This window comes from Micropterus dolomieu, linkage group LG12, assembly GCF_021292245.1.
Source record: "Micropterus dolomieu isolate WLL.071019.BEF.003 ecotype Adirondacks linkage group LG12, ASM2129224v1, whole genome shotgun sequence".
Taxonomy (NCBI): domain Eukaryota; kingdom Metazoa; phylum Chordata; class Actinopteri; order Centrarchiformes; family Centrarchidae; genus Micropterus; species Micropterus dolomieu.
Window position 1 is genome coordinate 15,715,193 of NC_060161.1, and position 24,145 is coordinate 15,739,337.

General features: G+C 39.0%; 3 protein-coding genes across 4 annotated transcripts in view; all 3 read right to left on the reverse strand.

Annotated features, from left to right (window-relative positions):
* Positions 1–903: 903 nt before the first annotated feature.
* LOC123980481 (DNA damage-inducible transcript 4-like protein) lies at positions 904–3,470 on the reverse strand. The gene is made up of 3 exons (XM_046064887.1): positions 3,316–3,470; positions 2,940–3,084; positions 904–2,432 (listed from the first exon to the last, which is right to left on the reverse strand). Exons 2-3 carry the CDS (start codon positions 3,028–3,030, stop codon positions 1,942–1,944), a joined length of 582 nt encoding a protein of 193 aa, XP_045920843.1. The 5' UTR covers positions 3,031–3,084; positions 3,316–3,470; the 3' UTR covers positions 904–1,941.
* Positions 3,471–9,211: 5,741 nt separating this feature from the next.
* LOC123980986 (cell wall protein DAN4-like) lies at positions 9,212–16,644 on the reverse strand. Of its 2 annotated transcripts, none has more exons than XM_046065581.1 (11): positions 16,423–16,644; positions 14,397–14,420; positions 13,258–13,530; positions 13,002–13,076; positions 12,692–12,784; positions 12,537–12,569; positions 12,370–12,390; positions 10,974–11,072; positions 10,849–10,873; positions 10,676–10,758; positions 9,212–9,698 (listed from the first exon to the last, which is right to left on the reverse strand). In XM_046065581.1, exons 1-11 carry the CDS (start codon positions 16,481–16,483, stop codon positions 9,685–9,687), a joined length of 801 nt encoding a protein of 266 aa, XP_045921537.1. In that variant the 5' UTR covers positions 16,484–16,644; the 3' UTR covers positions 9,212–9,684. The 2 variants fall into 2 exon arrangements, with proteins under 2 accessions (XP_045921537.1, XP_045921536.1); XM_046065580.1 differs by having other exon boundaries at positions 13,258–13,533; positions 16,423–16,638.
* Positions 16,645–18,418: 1,774 nt separating this feature from the next.
* The window catches only part of LOC123980814 (serine/threonine-protein phosphatase 2B catalytic subunit alpha isoform-like), a 14,510-nt gene continuing 8,783 nt past the window's right edge, over positions 18,419–24,145 (reverse strand). The window contains exon 6 of the mRNA XM_046065367.1: positions 18,419–20,145. Coding sequence (XP_045921323.1) covers positions 19,943–20,145 — 203 coding nt within the window. The 3' untranslated portion in view covers positions 18,419–19,942. The remainder of the gene's footprint in view (positions 20,146–24,145) is intronic.

A 24,145-nucleotide genomic window follows, 5' to 3' on the forward strand; every position in this document is an offset into this window, starting at 1 on the left:
TTGCTGACCCACATTAGCACAGGAGGGGAATTGGTGGGGAGGGTAGACATATCACTAGTGCCTTGTCCCTTCACCGTGTCAGTTATGCATCTCACGCACAAGATCATGTGCTTCTGTCGTTAACCTACTGTAACCACGTCACCCTGTTCTCTTGTTTGTGCATGAATGACAGAATAATTGGTAAAACTTGGACGCAATCAGTATAAAGTAGTACACCATTATGTCAGTTGCTTACCTTAGACTCAAACCATGCACTTACAATAATGAGAGGGGGAGAGAAAAGGGTCAGGAGCACAAATGTCCCACACAAGTGTCACAATCTTCAGTTCATTTGTATAACTCATACAGAGGCCTACAAAATCATGGAGACACCTCCATTAAAGACAGAGAGAAATGTCACACGAGCTCTGCAGGTTAGCACAACAAGCAGCTGATGTGCTTATATGAACAGCTACAGCAGTGCTACTTATGTGCAATCTTGACTGGACATAGTTTAGCAGACCCCGTAAGGTGCAACAGAATACTGATAAGTGCAAGGACTCAAAATAATCATTAAGTAATAGGGTCATGAGCACTAACTAAATCATTTTCTGAAGGCGTTGTCGTTTGATGCGATTACCAGAGTTGGTTAGTTTCTATGTACTACTTGTGCCAAATATGCAACATGTGCTTATAAAGTTGTTCTACAGTGACTGCTTGTGGCTTTTGTGATGCAGAATATTCTTTTGTCACGAGCCCACAGCATGCATAATAAACACATCACATTCTTGTTCCTCTTCTGTTTGAAAAGCCCGCATTGTCCCACTGTTGCCTGCCCACTTCAGGCTTGTTTTATGGATCCAGAATATGCACAGTGATGTTCTAGGACTGCAAATTACACTGAATCAAGTCTGCAAATTCAAATTGAGGTTAAAAAAAACTTTTTTTTATTGTCTAATAGACAAGACCTAGTTTTTGTCAAGGAGGAGTTCAAATGGCATTTAAAATAAAAAGAAAAAAAACCGAAAAAAAAAACCCACACACACCACCCCAAACACTGTAGGGAATTCACCAAAAATCACAAATTACTAGCTGGACCTCCAGTAATTTCTTTGCACATCCCAGATGACAAAATCCATAACAAAGCTTTTACATTTGGGTGAACCTTCCTTTTAATAATCTATATATGAAGGCTCTTCATTGAAAAGGCGCATCTGTAGGAGGGGGTATAAAAATAAAAATGCAATAAAACATTTACACTAAACATACACATAGCTCTGTGATCCAAGTGAAAAACATTTAAATTTCTTTGACATTTAAGGCATCCACATTGCCTCAGTGTGAGAAGCCCACACCATGACAGCAGCATCGTCACAGGACAGTCCTAAAAACATCCGCAGCCCTAAATACAGCATTACACAACTAGCTACATATGGCCCCCAAGGACTACCTTTTAGTCTCCTTTTCAAGCCTAGGTGTGTTTACTGTTTAACACATTCACTGCATCTGGAAACAGGCAGATGCATCAACAAAGTGGCTAGTGTCTTTAACAAAGTGTACCCACAGTATGGCCCTCAAACATGTTTATGCGAACATGGTTTTACATTCATCTGCAAAATGTACAATTTAAAATTGTGTTGGAACATGAAATGCTCATGATTAGGAAAACACCCAGAATATTACAGTTTCAGATAAAAAAAACAAAACAAAAAAAAAAAAACACAGCACTTTTAGAAACACTGAAGCCAAACCCAGATCCATCAGGCTCATTTATGCCTAAGCTTTTAACGTTACATCCCAAGTCCCAAACTGAACTGACTGGCTACTACTAGTTAAACTAACAAACCATATTGTACAAAAACACTGTAGAAAATATGACACCACTGGAGTGTCATTTACATTTGGGCAGAAGTGCGTTTACCCATGGGAAACCAGATATCCCACTCCAATGCCTCCCATAGTTCAGCACTCTTCTACCACGGTACCAGCCGAGGAGGAGTACAGTTTTTTCTTGACCAGCCGGAAACCGGGACTCAGTTTAAGTACGTGCCTGAAATTCGGGGCAAAGCAGGTTCCCATAAATAGGAAGTCCCGGAGGCTCGGCCAGGCATTGCCATCCTGCTTGAACACAAGAGTTAGCTCAAACGTGGGCACCACAGTGGCATCGTACACAATGCGCTCCAGCCGCTTGCAGCCCTTGTCCAGCTCCAGGTGGACATAGAGGACGCAGCCGCGCAGGCCACAGGGTTCGCAAGATGCAAGCCGCAGGACTTCGCGAGCTATTCTGCGTGTGAGCTTCTCTGGTACCAGCACAGAGGAGCAGTGCAGTGTTGTCTTCTTGGCTTGTGACAGGCAGTTTTCAAACATCTTCGCAAGCTGTTGACAGGTTCTGTCCTCCGAGACATCTGCATTCCTCTGGGGCTCAGCCAGGCAGTTATCCCAGAAATCCAGTTCTGTGAAAACAATACAAGTTGATTTAAGGACTAATGCCAGATTTCAAGATGCTAACATGCACAAACGACATTACATCTCCTTTAGTTTTGACAAACCTAAACTACATATGATGATTAACAAGTTATTGAGGGAGTTCCTCTGCTTTTGCAACCCCTCTGGTGCAGTGAGTGGCTGTGTATTAGCCTACTACTCTCATATGCGAAAAAGAAGGATAAACATCACACATACAGACTGCTAAACCGTGCAAAACCTTAAGATAAGAATCATAACCAATCACAATGTAGGTTTTGCAATACAATAATTTAGCCCTGAACAGACAAATCCGGTTAAATAGGCTATTATAGGCAGGCTGCTGTTGTGCAGACAGGCTGAAGGGATGACTTCATTCTGTTGACTTCCCCTCCCCCCCCTCCACTGCTGCAGCCATGCACCACACAGGGATAAACAAGCACACAACTGGAAGTGTCCAGCAACTAGCAAGTAATAGAAAAGGCCAGTAAGCTCACCTTTCTCAATGCACGCCTGGTCATATCTTCGGTCAACCAATTCTGAAATACAGTCGCTGCTTTTGGTCTTCAATGTGCTTGTGGCAACCATGGTGATTGATTCCACCAGGAGTGGGCTGTCTTCCTGTGGTTTTAGCAAAGCTGCCTGAAAAACAACGTAGAAGCATAAATGCAACAGTCGAGGCGGGTTGTTTTCATCTGAAATAGAGACAGGTGGCTCATTAAGGTAGCTTAACTTCAGGATGTAAAGGCTGTCAAACTGTCAAAACGTAGCAAGAAAAGTCGTCACTCACCCCCGCCACCCCCGACAAAACAGAAGTTTAGCTGTTCATTTCTAGCTATAACAGACATTTCTTCAGAATATTAAATGACTTACCTTAAATATTATTTAGTGCAAAAATAATTATTTTAGACGGTTTTTCTTAAATAAAGTCATACGCTCACGCCGACACACACACAGACATACAAACACACTGCAGCAGACAAAAGTTCAGAGGAATATTTATACATTCCTCCTACTCAGCTGACCCGAGGGTTTGACCAATCATAGCACGCCTCTCGACGTAAAACGCAGCTCTTCCCTGATTGGCTGAGAGATAGCGTTGAAATTAAATAATTGACCAATGTGTAGGGAGAATATTTGTGTTGCTATATAGCCGAGGCAACACGCTGGTTGGAGCCTGTGCTTTTTGTTTGCACACAGGGGTTCATCCACCTGTTCGGCAGGATTTTACAACACTGATACCATCAACTTCACCCAAATTAAACTAAGCTGGGAAAACACACACACACACACACACACACACACATATTAGGTTAAACCAACTGTTTTGAATAGGATTTTTTAAAGGATTTTTTGAAATGTGCTGACTATATATGAAATACAGAATGACAACCAGCCTCCTCTTTCATGAAAATAGCCTACTTAGTTACAGTATACAATGTCAATATTCAAAATAGTCCATTTAGACTCAAATGGCATTGCATCTGCTTAAATACTTTATTTCAGCAACATTAACTTGTTATTTAACCTTAAAAGAGTGTGCCAACTGCTATGTTGTTGTCAAATGCTAAGGAAATAATAGTTGTTCTTTTTTTTTATTATCTTTATTGAAATGATCATGTGTTTCTTTATTTAGTATTGGATACCCGTTTAATAGATAAAACCCTCAAAAACAAGTAGCCTTACCAGCAAAAAACTCCTCTATAGCAAACCAACTGAAGTTCTTATATTTAATACAGACACCTTTAATTAGACGGCTGGTACATAAAATGTTTTATTTATTCCAGTTTTAACAAAGAATGAAGAGAACAGTCTAAATTTTACACAAGCAGGATTTCAGCAGGATTGACATATTCAAATATGGTACTGGTTCTGAAATAAGAGGCAGAGGCATGAATATAGAGTTTCTTTGCTTGACCTCAAGAGCATTGCTCTGTAACCCTCACATACCAATCCAAGAGGGTGCAGGGGTTTGCAGCAACATGAAGCATTATTTGTGGTTGCCATTTCAAAAAGTACCCAAAATGTAGAAGTTCAGAGAATGAAATCTATTCTGAGAGGCTTTCACCTTCGACAGGCATGTAATTATGTGCAAAAAAACATTTTCCCAGATGGATTCCTAAAACAAATCAAAACAGACGTCTCCTGCCTATTCCCAGCTGGGGGTCCTTTACATGAGGAGGAAGGAGAAAGCCCCTGCTTGCAGGTTTGCTGAACCAAAATGTCTCATCTTACTGTATTTGTATGTGTCTGCGTGTGTACATTTGGCAGGTAAAACACAGAGCACAGTTGGTCAGTTCATCAGCAGTTTATCCCTCACCATACACCGTCTCTCAACATAAATTTTCTCCCAGTAACTGGATCTGCCCCTCTTACCCCCAGCAGCTCTGCTGGCTAAAGGGTAATAGAATTGAGTGGATGAGAGAGAGAGAGAGAGAGAGAGAGAGAGAGAGAGAGAGATTTTCTCCAGTCACATGAGGAGATCTAGATATGCCTAAAGTCACATGCCTCAGCTAGCCTTACTGCATTTGTGGATGCAGCCATATGCTGTGCAAAGTGCTGGATAAGAAATGCTTTAAAAGTAAACATTCCATTTGTGTGATACATTTTAACATGGTGTAGGTCAAGGTAATCTTAACGGGTTTTAATGTGAATACATGTCTTTATCACACTGCTTGAATGTGACATATAAAAATGTTTGTTGTGGGAGGGTTGTTTTACTGGAATATTATTATATTTGCTGTTGCCATGAAATCAAATATTTAGGCTTGAGGGTTGTAGAGATGGGATGTGGGATGACATGTGCCTTAGTTTTTATGATATTTATTAGTCACCCCTCTCTTTGTTCTATTATCAGGATACACAGTCAATAACCAAGACAACTGTATGCCCCTATATGACATATTTACAGCCCAGTTTCCTCAAAAGAATGTGAAATCGTAAAAAACTAATAATAGTAATAATATTGGCCATTTGATCATTCATCAGTCACAATGTGTGAGTGTATGAGATAAAAAGATCATGTCTCTCAACCAGGTGTTGAGATCACCATCTGAAAAATGCATAGTGTCAGCTCATGAGGTTTTGACCTAAATGAATGAGGTCACTATGTTGCTGAGAAAGCTATAATTTAGACCCTGTAGCCCACATTTGACAGTGTTTCAGAAAAAAAACTTAACAAGCAGTAATACACTTGTTAATTAACTATGCAGGTCAACCAAGTAAAGTTGATTAATTATTTTCATATCCTATAACAACCTAGAATCTTGAGAGTGAGCTCCACTGAACCATTTAGGCATTGTGTTCAACATTTGCTGTAAATATGATGCCTGAAACCCTGTCCCTGTGGTGTCCAACTCTTATCTGCAGATGCTATCACAACTTGTAACAAAGTGCAAGCCTGGGTGAAAAAACAGCCGCACACTGATTACAGCAATGTTTACAGCAGATGCATACAGTCATACAAAGCTGTAAATTCATGGGCAATGAAATGACCATATTTAGCTGTGAGAGCAACATTACTCCACAAGTGAAAGACGGCAGCAGATTTTTACAACGGAAAATCATTTGGGACCCAATAAGCATGCTAATAGGCTAATAAGGCAAACACAGTGACATTTATCTACACAGTTGTGAAGCCGTTCTGCGATGCAACCACCCCAACACAAAAGAAAAGAAGCTATTTTTTAAATGATTTGTCCAAAAAAGGTAGGTCTCCATTGTAGACAATGCAGTTTAGGGACCTCAAACTCATTATAGTTTGAGATCCAAAATTATATTTTTCTACTCTGTCCTTATAGCTCAAAATTAGTTCAGAACGAAAGCCCTTGTGATCTCTGAACTCATTCATGAAATAATACTCTGCAGATAAAAGCTCACAAGACCTAATGTATTTGCAGCAACTGTCAGATGTCTGAAAGATCAACAGTGTTGTTGTCAGTGCTTAAGATTCTTCCCATACCTCTGCATTACATTCTGCCTTCTATGTTTCCATGTTAGCTTTCTGTGCTCCTGTCATAGAGCTTGGTAAAGACTTGTGATCTCAGTTAGATTTTACTTATTAATAAAGTTAAATGAATCTTTTGCCACAACACTAACAGAGCAGAGGCTAGGCTAGTAATGTGAAGCACCTCTACATCTGACCTTCACTCCCTGTTGGTAATGCGAGTCCACCAAAATGTGCTTGTGAATTTATTCCATGTGACAACTCCTGTTTCCCTGAATGAAGCAAAAGATAAAACGTGTTGTGTTTCAGGTTACTAATCCATCGCAGTTCAGATGAACCTTCTGTTACCCCCCGTCAAGATGCCTGGTACAGTGGGCTGACCGCACTCTCTGTTCAGTGAAACGTGCAGCTTGTCGCACCCTCTTCCCTCCCCCATGAAATTGATCAACAGGAATCTTTTTTGCTGAGTTGCATTTCTCCAGGAGATAACTGGTTGCATGGAGGAGTGTTCGTATCAGAGCATTGCTGGTTTTGCACACAGCTTAGATGTCTAAGTAAAGAAGGAAATTCCCACAAGTAAAGAAAATGGAAAACATTGTGTATTTTACAATATATATATGTTTACAGCATATATATGTATTTCTTTTTTAGAGCTAGCGGACAAAATATTCCCTTATTCATCATCTCCTCTTCAATTGATTCTGTCCAGATACTCAATCAAATATTTTACAGCTATTGCTAGGATTTAATCTAAATTGTGAAAAAGAGCATCCACAGTTCCTTGATAGTAAATAAATGTCCCTGCAAACAAAAACCATACTAATGTTAACACCTGACTTTAATGCACCTTTGATGTAATGTACTCTAACAGTTAATAATGTGACTCTGGCATTGTTGTATGTCACTGGTTGCTGAGAAAGCTGTGTAGCTTTGGCACAAATGAGCAACATGAGGCAGTAGAATAGACCTAAGCCCACTGAAGCCGTTTATTTGACAGAGACAAGGGCTCCAGTGAGAGACATTTTCTCTGCGATAATATTATCGCAAATGTTGTCTAACTGAGGAATAAAAAAACAACAGGGAAAGTGCAGTAGCTACACCAAATTATTAATTCATTTAAATGTTTAACTTTTATTTGGTTAATTATTGTGTTGCATTCAAGAAAATCAGCGGGACCCATTTTCTGGTAAAAATCTTGACTAAATCAAGTTTATTTTTTATTTTATTTTTCTCCAGAGAGAAACACTCCTAATGGGGGCAATTTTCATTATGCTAAAATGTACAATTGTATTGTTGCGCTGCAAACATTACAGATTAAAGATTTAAAATGCGGAAATGACCTCTGTTCACTCTCTGAAGCATACAGTAGTTTTCAATCAGTGAGACTGCTGCCTTACAATGAGGGTTTGAGGCACTCGGTTGAAATTAATTGTAAAGATTACATTTATATTGATTTTCTGTCAGAGGCTTAGAGACACTTTAAAATTCAAAGTGAAGATGGGTAGATATTTGTCCTAAAGAGGTAGCCTAAACACTGTAAGTTGTAGAGTGAAACTGAAAGGTCTGGCATGACATCCTGAATGCAGCCCATGCCACAGCTGGTAAGGCATTATAGTTGTGTGTGATGGGCCTTATGCCAATCTGCTCACTGTCTCTTTGAGGGAAGTGTGCCCACAGTTGAAGCTGTTTCCCAGGCTCAGCTTACAAAGGCCACAGATAAAGTACTGCCACTCCTTATAACCCTGTGTGAATCAATTCAAAATGGCAAAAGCCATTTGAATTTATACCATGAAAGTGAATTCATTCCATATAAAATCACTATGTTGAGGTCTGGTGACGTATCTGTCCTCACTGTATAAACACTGTGCTATGAAGATCACCTGCTCAAGCTTCATACAGAGTCAGATTTTTACACCGGTTGCCTAAATCTCACTCCTGTCAACAACCCCATGAAGCCACTCTGCAATAAACACTAGCTTATGAGCTGGGGCAAAATCATGGCTGCTTTCTTTGTCATGTGTTGAGTGTCTGCTCCCTCTAGTGGCGAATCACTGAACTGACACTGTTGGTGCTGATCTGGGTTATGTACAGCAACACCTCATTTACAAGCGACAAAAGACAAATATGGCGTGTTTTTCTCAATCTAAACTGGTAGAGTTACTGAATTCAGTGAGGTCCTAAAGTCACATAAGAAACGTTATTAATAATAAATGTAGAGGCTAAAAATGATGATGTCCAGGTCCAATGTCATAGATACAATCTATCACTGTACTACACTGTTGTTAGATAACTGTTTAAGGGTGATTTTACAACAAATAACTTGTAGCGCAAAGCTTTCAAAACTCAATAAACTATTTCAATTCATTAAACATACATGGCATTAAACCAAATCAAACCATTTTCTAATGATTTATTGAGGAAACTGAGTCTGACAGCAATAAATTCCTGCCACAAAGCATTTCCAGTGTCTTTAAATAAGACCACCTGCATCTGCTTTACTTATTCCTTGTGCTTGAATGTTATATTTACTGAAAAACAAAACATCTTAAAAACCACCATTACTGCAAATCCTACGTATTACACTGAGTGCACGAAATTGCTGGCTGCATGTACAGTACAGTTGGGCAAGGAAAGATTGTTTGCTTAAAATCTTTTGTGGTGGAGAAGCCTGATGGAATATTTAACTAGCTCATTTTAAGAAATACATCAAAAGAGCCTGTTCTTATACTATCTTTTAGTGACATTGAATGTAAATCAAAACAGCATAATCTACAAAATAGGCAAATAAATGATGGGTAGCAACACAACCAAAGCACAATTATATAGCTTAGAAAGTAAGTGATTTATTACATTAAATATGTGATGGATCTGAGGTCAGTGCACTGTGCAGAAAACGTGATTTGTGTCCCAACATGAAGATGGAAATATGCATATGCAGCTGTATTTCAGTTTGTCGTTGTTAACAGTATGCTGCTTACAGTATGTAGCCTGTGACATCAATTCAAAGAGATTTACCGTATTATGTCTGTAGGAACATAATGTGATTAAGAATAATTTCTTTTACTCTGAGATTTATGATCACGGTCACAAACCCTGCTTTATAAACCTGCTTTCAGCATACAGAATCATACAGAAACAAAACGCTGTTTCTGCTTCACAAAATGTTTAACAAAACTTCACACAGACACACATAAAAAATAGACATCACACATCTAAACAGCTCCTCCAGATCATCGGTGTGCAGGCGACAGGTGTGACTCATCCAATGGTGGATCTTGATGCTGCAGCCTTTCTTTTTATCTCGCAGCAGCTGGAACATACACAGCAACAGAGGAAACTGATGAAACCACAATAGGGGATCATTTGTATGATCAAAAAAATTAGACCATTATCCAACCTGGGAAAATGAGCAAAATAATGCTGTGAATTGTGTTTTGAGAAAATTAATTGTGGCTTTTTTTTCAAGGCAACACTAGTCGGCAGTGCTGCATTGGCTACAACTGAAGCCAAGCTACCTATACTTTTGTTAAATCATTATAACGCATTCAATTTAGGACTGTTTTCTAGAGCTGATATAGACTTTTTAAGTTAATTAAGTCGGTAAAAAATCAGTTTTTGTTTGTGAGCTTTATTGTGTGGGATTATAAGGTTTTATCTGTGAAGTGTGAAACATATCATGAACGAGTTTTGCCGTCAGATAGGAATTTATAAATCTACAATCCAAAGAAATCCAGCAGTCTGTAACAACATAAACACTCTTTTCCTCAGCAAAATTCCTAAAGCATGACTCCATTTCCCCCTGAAACTCACAACCAAGTCATCTAGGGCCTGATTGTATTAGAAAAGGAAGGTAGGACATTTACTGCCCAGATATTTTTTTTTTCATGGGTGGGGTGAAAGGATACTGATTCTGTGTACAAATCACGAATGACATATGCGCACCCCACCAACAAACATGCAAGGGCCTGCAGCAGTCTGGACCACACTGACATTTACGGGCCGCACAATAGCGGCTGTTCAAAATAATCTGTGTTTATGTTAGGAAGTCCCTATCTTTCAAGCCCTGCTGCCTGTTCGAGGGTGGGGACGCGGAATCACAGGAAACACCTTCTGTTGCCCTGCAAAGCCCATACAGTAGGTACAATGAGATATTAAAAGCCTGTGACTTCCCTGGGATAACTGGAAGATTGTGTCTGGAGAAACTGCTTTACCAAGTGATGGAAAAATGCACAGAACAGAAGGAACTTGAATGAAACACTTGCAGGAAATAGACGAAAGGCAGCTCACCGTTTTCCTCTGCTCCCGATGACTTCACTCCGAGGAGCATGACACCATCTTTGGTGCTTTCGGGTCTGCTCTGGAACGATGCGCTGTGGAGAGTTGGCGAGACAAGGGGATAAATGCTTTATTTGTTCACCCACCTTTTAATAACAGTCCATAACGACAAGGTTCAAACTTACTTCTCGGTTCCAGTATCAATGGTCTCTGTTTAATAGAAAACATGAAGAGAAATTTATTTAAACCTTAAATACATCCAATGCAATGTGTCCACACGTAGAAGTCAGTTGACAGTGTATAGGTGCACCTGAGTGATCGTGGATCTTCTTGCATTTGAATTTGAGGACCATGGCAGCGGCAGCTCCAACCAGGAGGGCAGGCAACAGAATCCACCACAGTCTTTTGTCTGAGGGTAAAATTTGTCATCAACATCAATCTTGTTGGCTCATCTCTAAAAAGATTAATGGCTAACCAAAAGGCAGTACAGTGATATAGCTGGCGCAGCACCTCATGTTTACCTTAAATTACCATTTCAGAATTAAGTAAATGTAATTTTAAAACCTCTATATTGTAGTGCAAAAAGCTGTCATCCCTATATGTTTCATGTTTTGAATATTGAACTTTAGTTTATTGAGTCTAACAAAGCACAAGCACAAGGCTTTTAAATTAGTGTGCTAACAAATTAGCTTTTTATTTTGGTGATAACTCTCCATTCCTCCGTACTATTTGCTTGTTTCATCGGCTCGTGTCTTATTATTGTTTCAGTGTTGGAATTGTCATAGTAACTTTTGCAGCGCTAGAGGAGAGGACACATCGTAGTTGGGCTGGTAGTTTGCTTCATCCCCCAAATAGGGAAGGGTGGTCAGACAGCCATAGTTTAAGAGTCACTGTTCAACGTAATGGATGAAAAAGGTCAGCCTTTGCTTTTTATTTCTATTTTATTTCTTATACTTTGAGAGGCTGCAACTGCGTCATCACTGGTCTTTTTTTGATGAAATCACCACTGAGTGTTTGAGGCATGGTTTGTAGTGTATGACCCACATTTTGTTCAACACATTACCTGATTTGGGGGGTACTTTCTCATCACTGCCAGTCTGAGAACCTTTCAAAATAATGTGTTTTTGATAGTTTCAGGACCCTTGTTACTGAACAGTATGATTTAATTCATTCTTCTTTGATGTTGTAAAATACAGCAACCATGCAAGTACAGTATCAGTATAATTCATCAGCACCAGTCTCTTTGCCGCTTTCATTGTTGTTTGAGGCAATTCTCCTATCATATTGAAATTAAAAAATTACACTTCAGTGAAGCCATAAAAATATTACAAGTCATTCAACATTTTTACAATTGCAGAGATCATAGAGTCTACAAAGATTGTAAATCTGCTGGTTTTAGTTTTATTATCCAACACCTATGCACAAAGTATTACAGATGTATTAATTAAAATAAATACGTTAAGGATAGTAGCTTTAAGTTCTGGTGTACTTTAAAATATACATTTTCAGTATTTGCTGATTTGAGTGAAAGTGTCCACCTAATAGGGAGCATGACAAATAAAGAGAATGTTTGCTTTGTGATCATGTCATATTATTTAGCATTACATTTTTATTTATGAATTTGAATGCATAGAATAAAGGAAGAAGTGCTTGTTCTGTGCAATACAAAACTTGTACAAATGTAGTGTGTCAATGAAATACTGTACCTGGTGCACGAGTGGTTGTGTCTGGAAAAAAAAAAGATTAATTTGAGTCAGACTTGGAGTACTGTTTATGTTTCTGTGTTAGAAACAACTTATATTTTTTATTATTTGACATGGTTTTGGGACAATCATGAAAACAAGTAGTGATGTTATTTTATTCTGGGACGTACCTTTGATTGGTTTTTCAGCGGTGTCGTCTGGTTCTAAAAAAATAAAAAATTCAAACTAGTTTCAATTCTGCTTTAGATACAGATGTATTACTTATTAGGTTTTACAAACTGTAATCATCCATCTGAAAAACTACCAGCACCAAATCTCTTCTTACCTTGACTGTAATTTTTAATCAATATGTTGTTTCCTGTGGCAGGAGGGGAAGTTGATTCTGTTTTCACAGTGCCAGTTTCAGTCAAATCTAAAGCTAATAGACAAAAGAAAAACATTTGTAATTTAAATGTAACATATTCACTTTTTGTAATTTTAGTCAATGCTCCCTGCTCCTGGTTTTTCTCTTCTTTCAAACAGGATGCAAGAGATAATCATTTTTACCGCAGTTTGTACCATAAAGTGTGTGTAAACCATGTTCAAACCACAAACTAAATTAAAAAAATATGAAATAAATTCAGGGAAAGTCTAACTGTAATTGTCCATCTTGTCAGTGGTCACATTGCGGTGGTCTGCAGATGCTGATGTAGGTGAAGCAGTCTCAGTTTCTGTGGTTGGAAGGTCAGTTTTTCCGGAAAAAGGGAGGAAATCAAAGAGCTTTTGTCAGGAACACAGCAAAATACATCTGTTGCAGCTGGCAGATAAAATAAGCCCATTGAGTAATGAGCATTATAAGTAATCGTCTATCTTTCTTCAATTGACTTGACTAATATGCACTAGTATACTCACTGTTAGAAACACGTTCACTAGTGATTTCATTAGCAGCAGAGTGAGATTCATTGGTTGAATTTGGTATTGATGTTGAGGCTAGTGATGCTGTTGCGTTTCCTGTTGAGGCTGCTGTTTGGTTTGTTGGTGCTGTTTCAGATACTGTCGTGGTTGTTGTGGTTGCTGCAGCTCTTGGTGTTGCTTCAGATACTGTCGTGGTTGTTGTGGTTGCTGCAGCTCTTGGTGTTGCTTCAGATACTGTTGTGGTTGTTGTGGCTGCTGCAGCACTTGGTGCTGCTGGATTGACAAAAAAATATAATAACATGTAAATAGGTATTTTTCTAAGATCTGTAGAAAAATAACAATCACAACTCAACTCTGGTCATGTTTCTACAGAATCAAAATGGTCACTGTAATAGTACCAGAGGAGTGAACCAAGAAAGGAAAAGATGCAGGAACGTAAATTCTACACCAAACATAAAAAACATGGTCTTTCAATGACTTTGACATTGACTTCAGTATTTTACTTTGTTTATAGGAATTTGCCTTCTGGTGGAGAGTTAGATGAGAGGATCAATACCACTATTATACAGTATCTGTTAAATATTTGTCTGCACTGCAGCACAGAAGCTAATTAGCTTAGTACAAAGACAGGAAACAGGGAGACTGCTATCCCGGACTACAACACCCGCCTACCAGTATCTCTAAAGAGAATTAATTAACATGTTATTTAACATGTAAAAAAAGCAATTTGACGTTTACAGGGAGATATGTGTTCCCATAAAATGCAGTTGCCAGAAACTCCCAGGAAGTTAATGCCCCTGGCTAAGAAAGGGTCCAGCATGGAATACCCTGTAAATGGTGAATAGTTGTTTTTACATTGTGGTTTTTGCACAAATTAAACACTGGACGTATAATGTGTTAATTATTGAGCTATAGAAGTGCTGGCAGGTTTTGTTATCTTCGGACTGAGCCAAGCCTGCTGTTTCTCTCTGTTTCCAGTCTGTATGCTAAGCTAAGCTAACTGTCTACTGACTCTAGCCTTTCAGTTCAACTTATGAATATGAAAGTGGTATTGATCTTCGCATCTTACTCTCCACCAGAAAGCAAATAAATGCATTTCCTAAAATGTAGAACTATTGCTTTAATGCAATACATACCTGTTGTTGGTCTTGCTGATTCATCTGGTGAAACAGTCAAGCAGAAAAACAACAGTTAGAATACAGATTTTTTGTAAAATCAGTAACCACATTCATTCACAGAGTGGTGAAAATGTTTATGAGCCTTTTCATTGCTCTTAGTCTCTTGATTGCTGAAGAGTGAATTTTTGCTGTAGACTAAATTCACTCACAAGTAAGCAACACTGAAGCTATTGTCCAGCGATGGTCTTACAGGCCCTGGGCACTAGGATCACTAAACCAACCTGCTGCCTCTCACACTTTACATCCTCACTGTCTTGAGGTCAGAGCGCAATATTTAAAACTAATGTGATATCTAGGAATGCTTCCATCACGAAGACACCAGAATCTGTTTATGTACGTAAAACATTTCCTCAGACAGATATTCTATTTCAGGTCCACAATTGCATATTTGCATCATCCCTGTTTGGCATGGCTTTAAAGCCCAGTGTCTGAGACAAAGGGGTGTCCTCGCCCCAAGTGTCAGAGTGAGGATGAGAATAAAAGATAGCGGTAGAGGCTGTGGCGTGTTGAGGTGGATATCCTCTGCTCGAAGGGTGTGAAGCTGCATCCTGTCCCAGGCGCACTATTGTTGAACCGCATGTTTCAGCAAAGATAACGTGCACTTCTGTCTGGCTCTTAAGTCTCATCAGAAGGAAAGTCAGAAAAGCAAGTCTCAAGTATTTTGGAGCAAGTCTCAAATTAAGTCCTTTAAGTCATTTGAATCAAGTCCAAGTATTTCGTTGCAAGTGTCAATTAAAGTCTGAAATCATTTGAGTAAAGTCATGTCTACAGTCCTTTGGGGAAAGTCAAAGTCAAGTCACATGCTTTCATAAGCATGCACAACATTAAGGTGACACATGACATTTGAAATGTGTTTGCTTGGATTAGCTTACACCAATTCTCACTGCATAGGCCTAATAATGTTGTATTCAAGCTGTGAAACTATCTGTCTTTGTCTTATACATACATTCAAAATTCAGACTTGAATGTTTGCACCTGGAAGCAAGTCTCAAATAAGTAAACTCCCCTCAAGTCTCATGGCATTTTTTCTGTGACTGAAGTTAAACACGGTCTTAAGAGAATGTTTCCTTATGTGCCATGGGAAAAAAAAAACCCAAAATGCCCTGCCGGGTGAGCTGTAGCCAGGGTGAGGGTGTTTCCTCTAGATGTTTCTGCTAAAAGCTGGAAGTAGATTTGGCACCAGATGGGACATTTTGTTGTCTCTGTGAGAGAGGGTGCAATTTGGTTCCCACTGGCTATCTGCTGTTAGATCACTTATCTGTCCAATGCAGAACAGTTAAGCTCTGCTCTGCGCAAGGAAAACAAACAAATCAAGAGCCACCCTCTTTTTTTCCTTTCCTTCAACCGAGAGACACTCATTTGTCACCTTGGTACTTGGTGTTTTTCATTCCTGAGGTTTTGATTTGCGCTTGATATCTCATGTTCATCATGGCAAAATAATAAGCTACTTCCTTTTTCTAACTTGTTACTACAATGGTCTGCAATAAATGTGGAGGACAACTGAAGGCGCGCGCGCACACACACACACACACACACAGTTATCAGCCTTAACGGGAATACAGTCTCTGAGTGGATGTCTCCGAGGTGCGAGGTGGAGTTCAAAGTGTGAGTATCTTTTGAACTCTGTATCTTTGCACATACCAAAGCAGAACAATGTTACAAGACAAAACGACCCGACAGATAATCATGCCGCACAACCCAATAAAAGAAATGCATTTAGTTTCTCACAACAACAAATACATTTTTTTTCTGTCCTATAAACTTGATAAGAAAGATCCTAATTGATAAACCATAAAGATAACCACTATAAGATAAAATGTTTCACACATTAGTAAAGGAGGCCATTTTTCCAATTCCCCCTGTACTGACGATACACAGGATTCAACTAACTGCTCTCAGTTAAAACTTTTAAAGGCCCTCAGCTTTGATTCTGTGATATCTAACAGCATGTATCCCAGCCAAAGTAGTTTAAAGGTTCCCCCACCTGATGTGAAGACATGGACAGATGCGAACAGAAGAAGGACAAGAACCCTTATAGTCTTCATGGTCACTCTGCGTCCGTGAACTCCTCTGACTTCTTCCCCAGACTCCAACCGAGTGGCCAGTGGAAAAGGTGTCCCAAGCTTGGGCGCTCCGAAATGCTTATTTTGGCACTTCCTTTAGATAAAGAAAGGGGAGGAAATACACTTCCTGAAGTAAAGTGGGTGGCTTTGGAGACCAGCACAAAGCAGCCAGTGGGTGCATGTCCATTTAACAGGAATCTCACTTTTGAGTTTGAATGTACTGTCAACTCCCATCTCTTATTTTTTCCTTCTCTGACACCACTTGACCAGTTGGGAGGAGACTGGGACATACCCACCTGCCTTGACGGCACAAAAACAATTTAATTTATCATCACTCCGATAAAAGATGTCAACCAAACTTTCGAAAAACTATTTCCAAGCTGTGTGTTTGTTTACAAAGATCTCTGGAATAAGTGATGGTGACATTGATTCAGGAAACCACTCGCATCACATGCACACACACAGACATTTCAGATTCATACCAACTGTCACATGCATGCATCAACAAAAAATCAAATCAGAATCAAATATTGATTGGAAAAAATTACAAAGAGCCAAGCCTTGATAGCCCAAAGAAGCGGCTAAAATCACAGCCATGGTGTTTTACTATTCTTCATTGTTTATGTAACACTGCCTGCAGAAAGCATGGAGATGACCTTACGGGTCACCCTGCAGACCATTTAATCTAATTTCTACTAATCTACTAATTTTATATTAAAGATATTAAAAAAAAAAAAAAGATATGCCAGATTATCGTGGCTTTTGTACTGCATCACAGACACTGCGGACATGACACCAAGGAGAGGTTTTCTGCTGCTGTACATTATGTTCACGGCTTCTCTTACTGTTCATTTCATTGTCTCATTGACATCAAACTCGGTTGTTTTTCATATTATCCCTCTGAGGCTTTAAAAATCTAGCTCCTGTTTTTTGGCGCTCCCGAAAAAACAGGATGTCAGAGTTTACTTCCTCTCATTTGAGCATTGTGTTTAATTTCAGCTGAAGAGACCAAAAAGAAAGACACTTCAGAAACCAAGGACAAGAAAATACAGGCTGCTTAGTTCAATTATTTTATGTAGGAGTATTTTATTTATTTGGACAACTACTTAAAAAAGTACAAAAATCCAATGTACCTCACGTTGGATTGTTTTTTAGAGAACTCAGTCTCTTTCAGAACCACCCCCCAATAAATGTAAATAGTTAAATAATTTACGCTAATGTACTGAGTAAAACCAATAAAATCTTGTCTAAAAAATGAAGTCCTCTTCATTCTAATCAACATTTTCTCTTCATATAGTGGAGAAAGCCAGCAGATCTTTGTCTCTGTGTACACAGGTATGCTTGCGCAATCTTGGCTTTGTCTTCATGGTTTAATCAAAGAAGTCACTAAGGTCAATGAAGAGGAAACACCTTTGCGGCGGAATTGCCAAGGAGTAATTTCCCAATCGACCTTACTGGCCAGTCAATGCCAAATTCAACAGTTGAGTGGAACTGTAAACAGCAGAGCAATAGACCAAGACTAATTTACAGAGACTGTACATATAGGTGTATGAATGAGAGCTACAAATGGAATAAAGTATGCGGAGTGATGGCCCTTTAAAGCTCTCTCCTGTCTCTTAATGAAGTTAATGAAATATGTTGACTTTAAGGTCTCTATTGTTTGCGTCTTTCATTTCCATGCAGGTTTGAATTATGGGTGATGGCAAGTGCGTTTCCTGTAATCTTACTGGAAAACACAGACCATCACGTAGCTCTAAAATGCATCTTTTATTTACTTGCGTTGCAAAAATATGCCCGTAGGATTATGTTTATTATGTATTTGATTACATACATCTGACACTTGATTGACCAATTTCATTGGTGGAGGACTGTACGACTCACACGCGCACACAAACACATACAGGAGAAGCAGGTTCATTTCAAGTTGAAATTCATGCACATTTTTATTGAACAGTTATATAAAATACTTTTTCATAGTTGCAAGTGCATGCCTCATCTGCCAACAGTTTTGAAGTTAAATTACAAAAGCAAGGCTTCATGTCGTGTAGTGAATTACTTGGGCACTTAAGCAGTTCTTAAAAAAGATCTAAGTATTTTTTGTTTCATCTTAAAGTATTGAGCAGTATCAAACCTGTAACTGATATACAAAGCAGAGTTCCAAATAATAATAGGAATAATAATCAAATTACACTTTCTGTGGCACATTTACAAAACAGAACAAAATTGATTTACCTGTTATATGACACAAACAGCTAATCATGCATTTTTGAGTTACACATGTAACCACACACCTCACAAGAATTGTCAAACATGCTTAATTGGACTGTGTGCACTTACAAGCGCAGGTTAAAAATATGATTTCTCATCCATCTTAGATAATTAAATGCTTCAATTACAAAAAGAAGTTGAAGGCATAGAGCATCATGGTGTTAATTGAAAGTATGCAGGTATATCCAGTATATGTTCACTAAAGCGCAATATATCTCAAAACAGGCCTCCACAGCCAAGGTATTCAGATTTTCTATTTCCGTTGTTTGATTCTTATAAAACATGCATAGGCAGACACTTTAAGTTTATTGTATTCTTTTTTTTACACAATATAGGTTCTCTATCTTTACTTTGTTCGCAATACTTAAAAAGAGAAAAATTAACACTCAATTCCAGCAAGCCACAATAAATGTACCCCTTCCCCCCTTCCAAAAGAGACAAAAAATAAACATATTTGCAAATGATAGATAGGTAAATGTAAATTCCAGTTATGAAACTCAAGAAAATAGGTATTCATTACCGAGTTCTTTAGCCATTATACAGAAAAATCAGGTCAAAGCACACACCAAAAGAACCTGAGGTAAGCATAATATGTACAAAACCATAAAACGTTCCATTATTTGGCATTTCGACAACATTGCAACATTCTTTTTAAGACTGCCTAATTAATTTCAGAGCTATTTTATAAGAGTAGCAAAAAAAAAGTTATCAATAAATAGTCCTTATTTATTTGTACACCCTTATATGTTAAAAACATTATCTCATGTTCTGTCCTTTTTAGTGCTGTATTTTTGTAAACGTACAATAGTTAGTAAGAAGTTACACGACTTTCCATTCCGGTGTGAATAAGCAAGGGACTTTCAAGGGAAAATAAAAGAAAATATATCACCTTTAAGATCTTTCCCTCTCTCTCTGTCTCTCTCTGACATACTGCAGTGACCGTTCAGAAATATGACCCGGCAATAACTTAGCAGATTTGACTATGAACTAATATTTTGAAGGCATATCCAAAGACTAGCAAGTGAGATGTCCCCCCAGTGTGAGCCATAGATTCCTACCCCCTCCACTCTCTTAACACTCCTTCACCCTTTGCCCCTTTTCTGCGGTGGCAGGCCGTGATGAGGCTGGGGACGGGGCAGCCCCGTTGGCCAAGGTGGCGCTTGCTGATGGCCTTCACTGTATGTTGCTGCCACTGCTGGTACTTCCCTTGGCGTCTGTGCCGTTTGTCTCCGAGGACAGGGCCTTGTTGAGGGAGTTGAGGCTGGCGTCAGATGGCAAGGCGTCTCGCCGCGGCGGCATCCTCTCGTTGATGCGATCCAGACCCTTCGCCTCCTCAAAACTGGTGATCTTGTGCTGCGGTGAGAAGCCTTTGATGGCTGTTGAGATGCAAGAAAAAAAAGAAGGGGAAAGAAGGAGAGAAATCAGGAGTGATTTCAGAGGGGAGGGATTAAATGATGAAATGAATGGTGACACACTTGCTCACATTCACCCACACATCACCAGACTTGGCTTATCTTTGGTTTGGTCTTGGTTCATGGAATTGTTGTAACAAAAAACTCTGAAAATCGACAACATAAATACTGCATCTGAGGAGCTGTTGGCTAATTCAACGGAAAGTCATCCATTAAAAAAATCAGTAACTGTAAGGCCTGTTAACAATAACGGTAAGTGCATGATGTTGATCCCTAAAGATCCTGCTTTAAAGGAATAGTTTAGACATTTTGGGAAAAAACGCCTTCTCTCTTTCTTAGGTAGCGTTGGATGAGAAGTTCAATTTGTATAGCATACATACTGGCTATGCCAGCGTGGCTCTGTCGGTAAGTAATCAAATCAAACCTCTAAAGCTAGCTAATTAACATGTTAACTACTTTTGTTTAATCTGTACAAAAATTTTACAACAAATTTCTGATATTATATGGAATTAATTAATTACTAAACTAAGCTAAACAGCTGCTGACTGAAGCCTTTTATTGACCGGACACACTGTATATGAGAGTGGTTTCAATCTTCTCATCTAACTCTACGCAATGAAATGTATAAGCATATTTCACAAAATGTTGACTTATTCCTTCAACTGAACATAAAAACGAGTATGTAAGTATGATGCATCACAAATCTGTATTATCGATAAGGCTGAACTAACTTTCCAACCGTTGATATGATTGTTATGTTTTTAATGGGCAACAGCATATATTGTACAACATATTTCCATATGTTTAGTGGTTCAATAACAGATGAACAATTCATATAAGAATATATAAGATATAACTTATGAAATGACAACACATTAACACCAGAGTTTCAAAATTATATGACTGCACAGACAACAGGATTAAATAATCTTTCTAAATCTATAGAGAGGACTCCTGGCATCAGGGTCAACAGGTCTTCCACTGTGCCACCAATCCATGCTTTAATCTGCGAAAACACATGTTCAACACTGGACCATCTAAATCTAGTACTGCTGTTCAATAAAGCTTAATCATGTGTATGCAAAATATGGCTAATATTAAAGCATATCTTTGCTCAGGCACATCCCAGAACACCTGAGGACCCCAAACATCCAGATCGCCCCATCACATCACAGATTAAAAAAACAATAGAAAGGGAAAAAGGAGAATGACCAAAGAGACAAAAAAAAAATAAAAATGAGGGGAGAAAAAACAAACCAACATTGGAGTGGAGCCCACTGAGACATTCACGTCCACAAAATAGAACCACGTTGAGACTGAGCTCACGTACAAAGACACTACAGAGGTACTTGGGGTGCTAACGACTTGTTTAGTCTGCTTGGAGCATGCAGCAATTAAGGGTTCGCTGGAGGTTATGAGGGGTGGAGGTCACAATAGGATTTAGAGTGGACTAAAATTAAAACAAGATCAATTCAACTGAATAATGGAATTTAAAAACTGCTGGTTTCTTAAAATACCACTGAAATGAATAAAATCAGGCTGATTTGATGCAAAGGCATCACATTTGACAACTCAACACTGTTTTATTCAATTCAACGGCACATTATTAGTAGTATTATTCCAATATTCAGCTTGATCGAGTTTCATTTCAGCCCATTTCTTACTACAAAAAGTTAAATGTTTGTTACTTCCACCTTTCATAAATGCTGGGGGTCTTAATGGTGATAAAAACTATGATTGCACAGAAGATGACCCGTTACTAGAATGAGGAGGGGCATAATTTCAGACGACAAATTGGGGGAGCGTGGAGAGGGGCATGATGGGTAGCGTAGTTGTGTTGCTGCATAGCACAGGTCAGACACAGGTTATTAGCAGCTCACAGAAAAGAACACGAAACAGCAGGGCCACAGAGGATCCACATGGTGAGAGAAGCAGAGAAGTGTCTCGACACTACAATGGACTGTCCTCTATGGGGCTAAAGAGGAAGTACTGGACAATTCCAACGTAAATAGCAGCTGGCAAACTACTATTTAGCTTGCAGTTGAGGTTGTTCTTGCGCCAAAGGCGATGTAAATAAATCTGATTTTGGGGAGAATCCAATTTGGATTTCAAAGCCTCCTGTAGAGCGTTTGTCTCTACCGATTCAGATTCAACTCGACTTAATACAACAGCAACAACAATGCACAACTGCTTCTGTTGTTTCAAAGGGGAAATACCATTGTAAGCTTTCATAGCAAGACTTCACTGTATTGTGAGAGGGCAGAGCAGGGGCCCTATCTCGTAAAGCAACACAAACTGCAGTAAAATTACCATGTTGAGTGATTTAAATTACATACGTTGTGTAAGGGACTAATCTTCCTTTATTCGACTTTAGATAAGAGTGTAGCAACTGCACAATTGAACACTCTCTCTGTAGCTTTATTAACATATTTTACGAACTGTATGACTTGTAGATACTGTAGCCCGACTGATACTGCATATTTGTAAATTTAAAATATCTGATTGCTCTCTAATGGATACACTTTGTGACGGTTACTAAACTGCTTCTAAATGACCTCAGCCATATTTTGGCATATGTGCAACACAATTTTACTTATCATCCAACGTATACGATGATACAAACATCTACATTACGTTAATATACATGGGTCAGGCCAATTTGGCGGTCTAGCTTTATAGGATACATTATGTTGGTCCAGCTGGTGCCTCCGGTCTCTGGTAAAAGCTCAGTACAGCTGCCAGATGAACTGATGATGGCAATATATTTACACCTCCTACGTTATGTGAGTGTGAATTTCCTCAAGTACGATCTCTGTCCTGAACCCAGATAGTCTGATTATTTTCCATTCAAAGATGCATAAATGGTGATATATTCACTTCTGGATTGACAAGGAAAGTAGATAAATTGTGTTATAGCAAGTTGTCTAGACTGGAAATTCCTTGAAAGCTAATATACATATTTTTAGCTGAGGATAACTTGCAAACCATGAAAAATCACATGTAGCATTTGCTTTGCACTCACTCAAAATCCTAGTATGATCTCTGCGATTTTGAAATCTGTGCTATGAAATCTATTCCCCTTTAAAACATGTGTGACCACAGGATTTTCCTAATTACTTATGTTGTTTTTCTCTGTTAATACTATGCCACATTTTGTTAGCCCAAACACCCAACACACTCTATTCAAGCACCAGCGAGATGGATGAAAACCCAGCGGAGCCCCCTGTCTATTGCCATGAAAAGCAACAGAAGAGGGCGGCCAGACCCATTTACCTTCGTCAGCCTCAATAGCTTCAATAGTAGCTGAAGAGAAGAAGAGGGGGGTTGCAAAACGAATGAGAGAAGTGAGCAGAGGAGTTCATTTTGTCCCAGGAACAAGTCAATGAGCAGCAAAGACAGCCAATGCCGACAACAAAGGTTAACGTCATCTCCACATTTTTATGACAAAGGACACATGGATGTTAGCAAAGAGGAGGAAGAGGAGAGGGATGAGCCTTAGCTTTTTGATGAGTTCCAGATCTGTAAAAGGGAAGGTGACACATGTTTGCGGCAGCGAACGACCTCATAGAGAGGATCGCATCATTGAGGTACTTTGAAAAAGTACTGAGAATCAATGTAGTGATTGAAAACATGAATACTACATGGACGGACACTGTGGAATTATATTAGTTCTTTACGGTTACACAAATAAGAGCATACATGGAGAAAGGAGAGTTGAATGAGGACAAAATGGAAAACAGGGATAAGGTGTAAGTGCATGTGTGATTGTGGGTTTTTATGGCTGTGGCTTAATTGTTGATGTAAAATCGAAGCGCCGTAGACACATGGAGCAGCATTACTGTTGTGTTGTGAGCAACATGAAGCAGCATCTGGAACTGCAGGGTTAGCATCTTTTGATATGATATATCAAAAATGCTGGCTTACTTTTGTGAAGTGGGGGGGGGGGGGGGGGGCCCTTTGGTTG

Coding starts and splice junctions, on each gene's coding strand:
- LOC123980481 (XM_046064887.1), bottom strand. CDS start 3,030: ATGGTTGCCACAAGCACATTGAAGACCAAAAGCAGCGACTGTATTTCA. Junction 2,433..2,939: donor CCAGGCGTGCATTGAGAAAG/GTGAGCTTACTG, acceptor TTGTTTTCACAG/AACTGGATTTCTGGGATAAC.
- LOC123980986 (XM_046065580.1), bottom strand. CDS start 16,483: ATGAAGACTATAAGGGTTCTTGTCCTTCTTCTGTTCGCATCTGTCCAT. Junction 12,391..12,536: donor CGCTGAAAAACCAATCAAAG/GTACGTCCCAGA, acceptor TTTTTTTTCCAG/ACACAACCACTCGTGCACCA. Junction 10,759..10,848: donor ATTGATACTGGAACCGAGAA/GTAAGTTTGAAC, acceptor AACTCTCCACAG/CGCATCGTTCCAGAGCAGAC.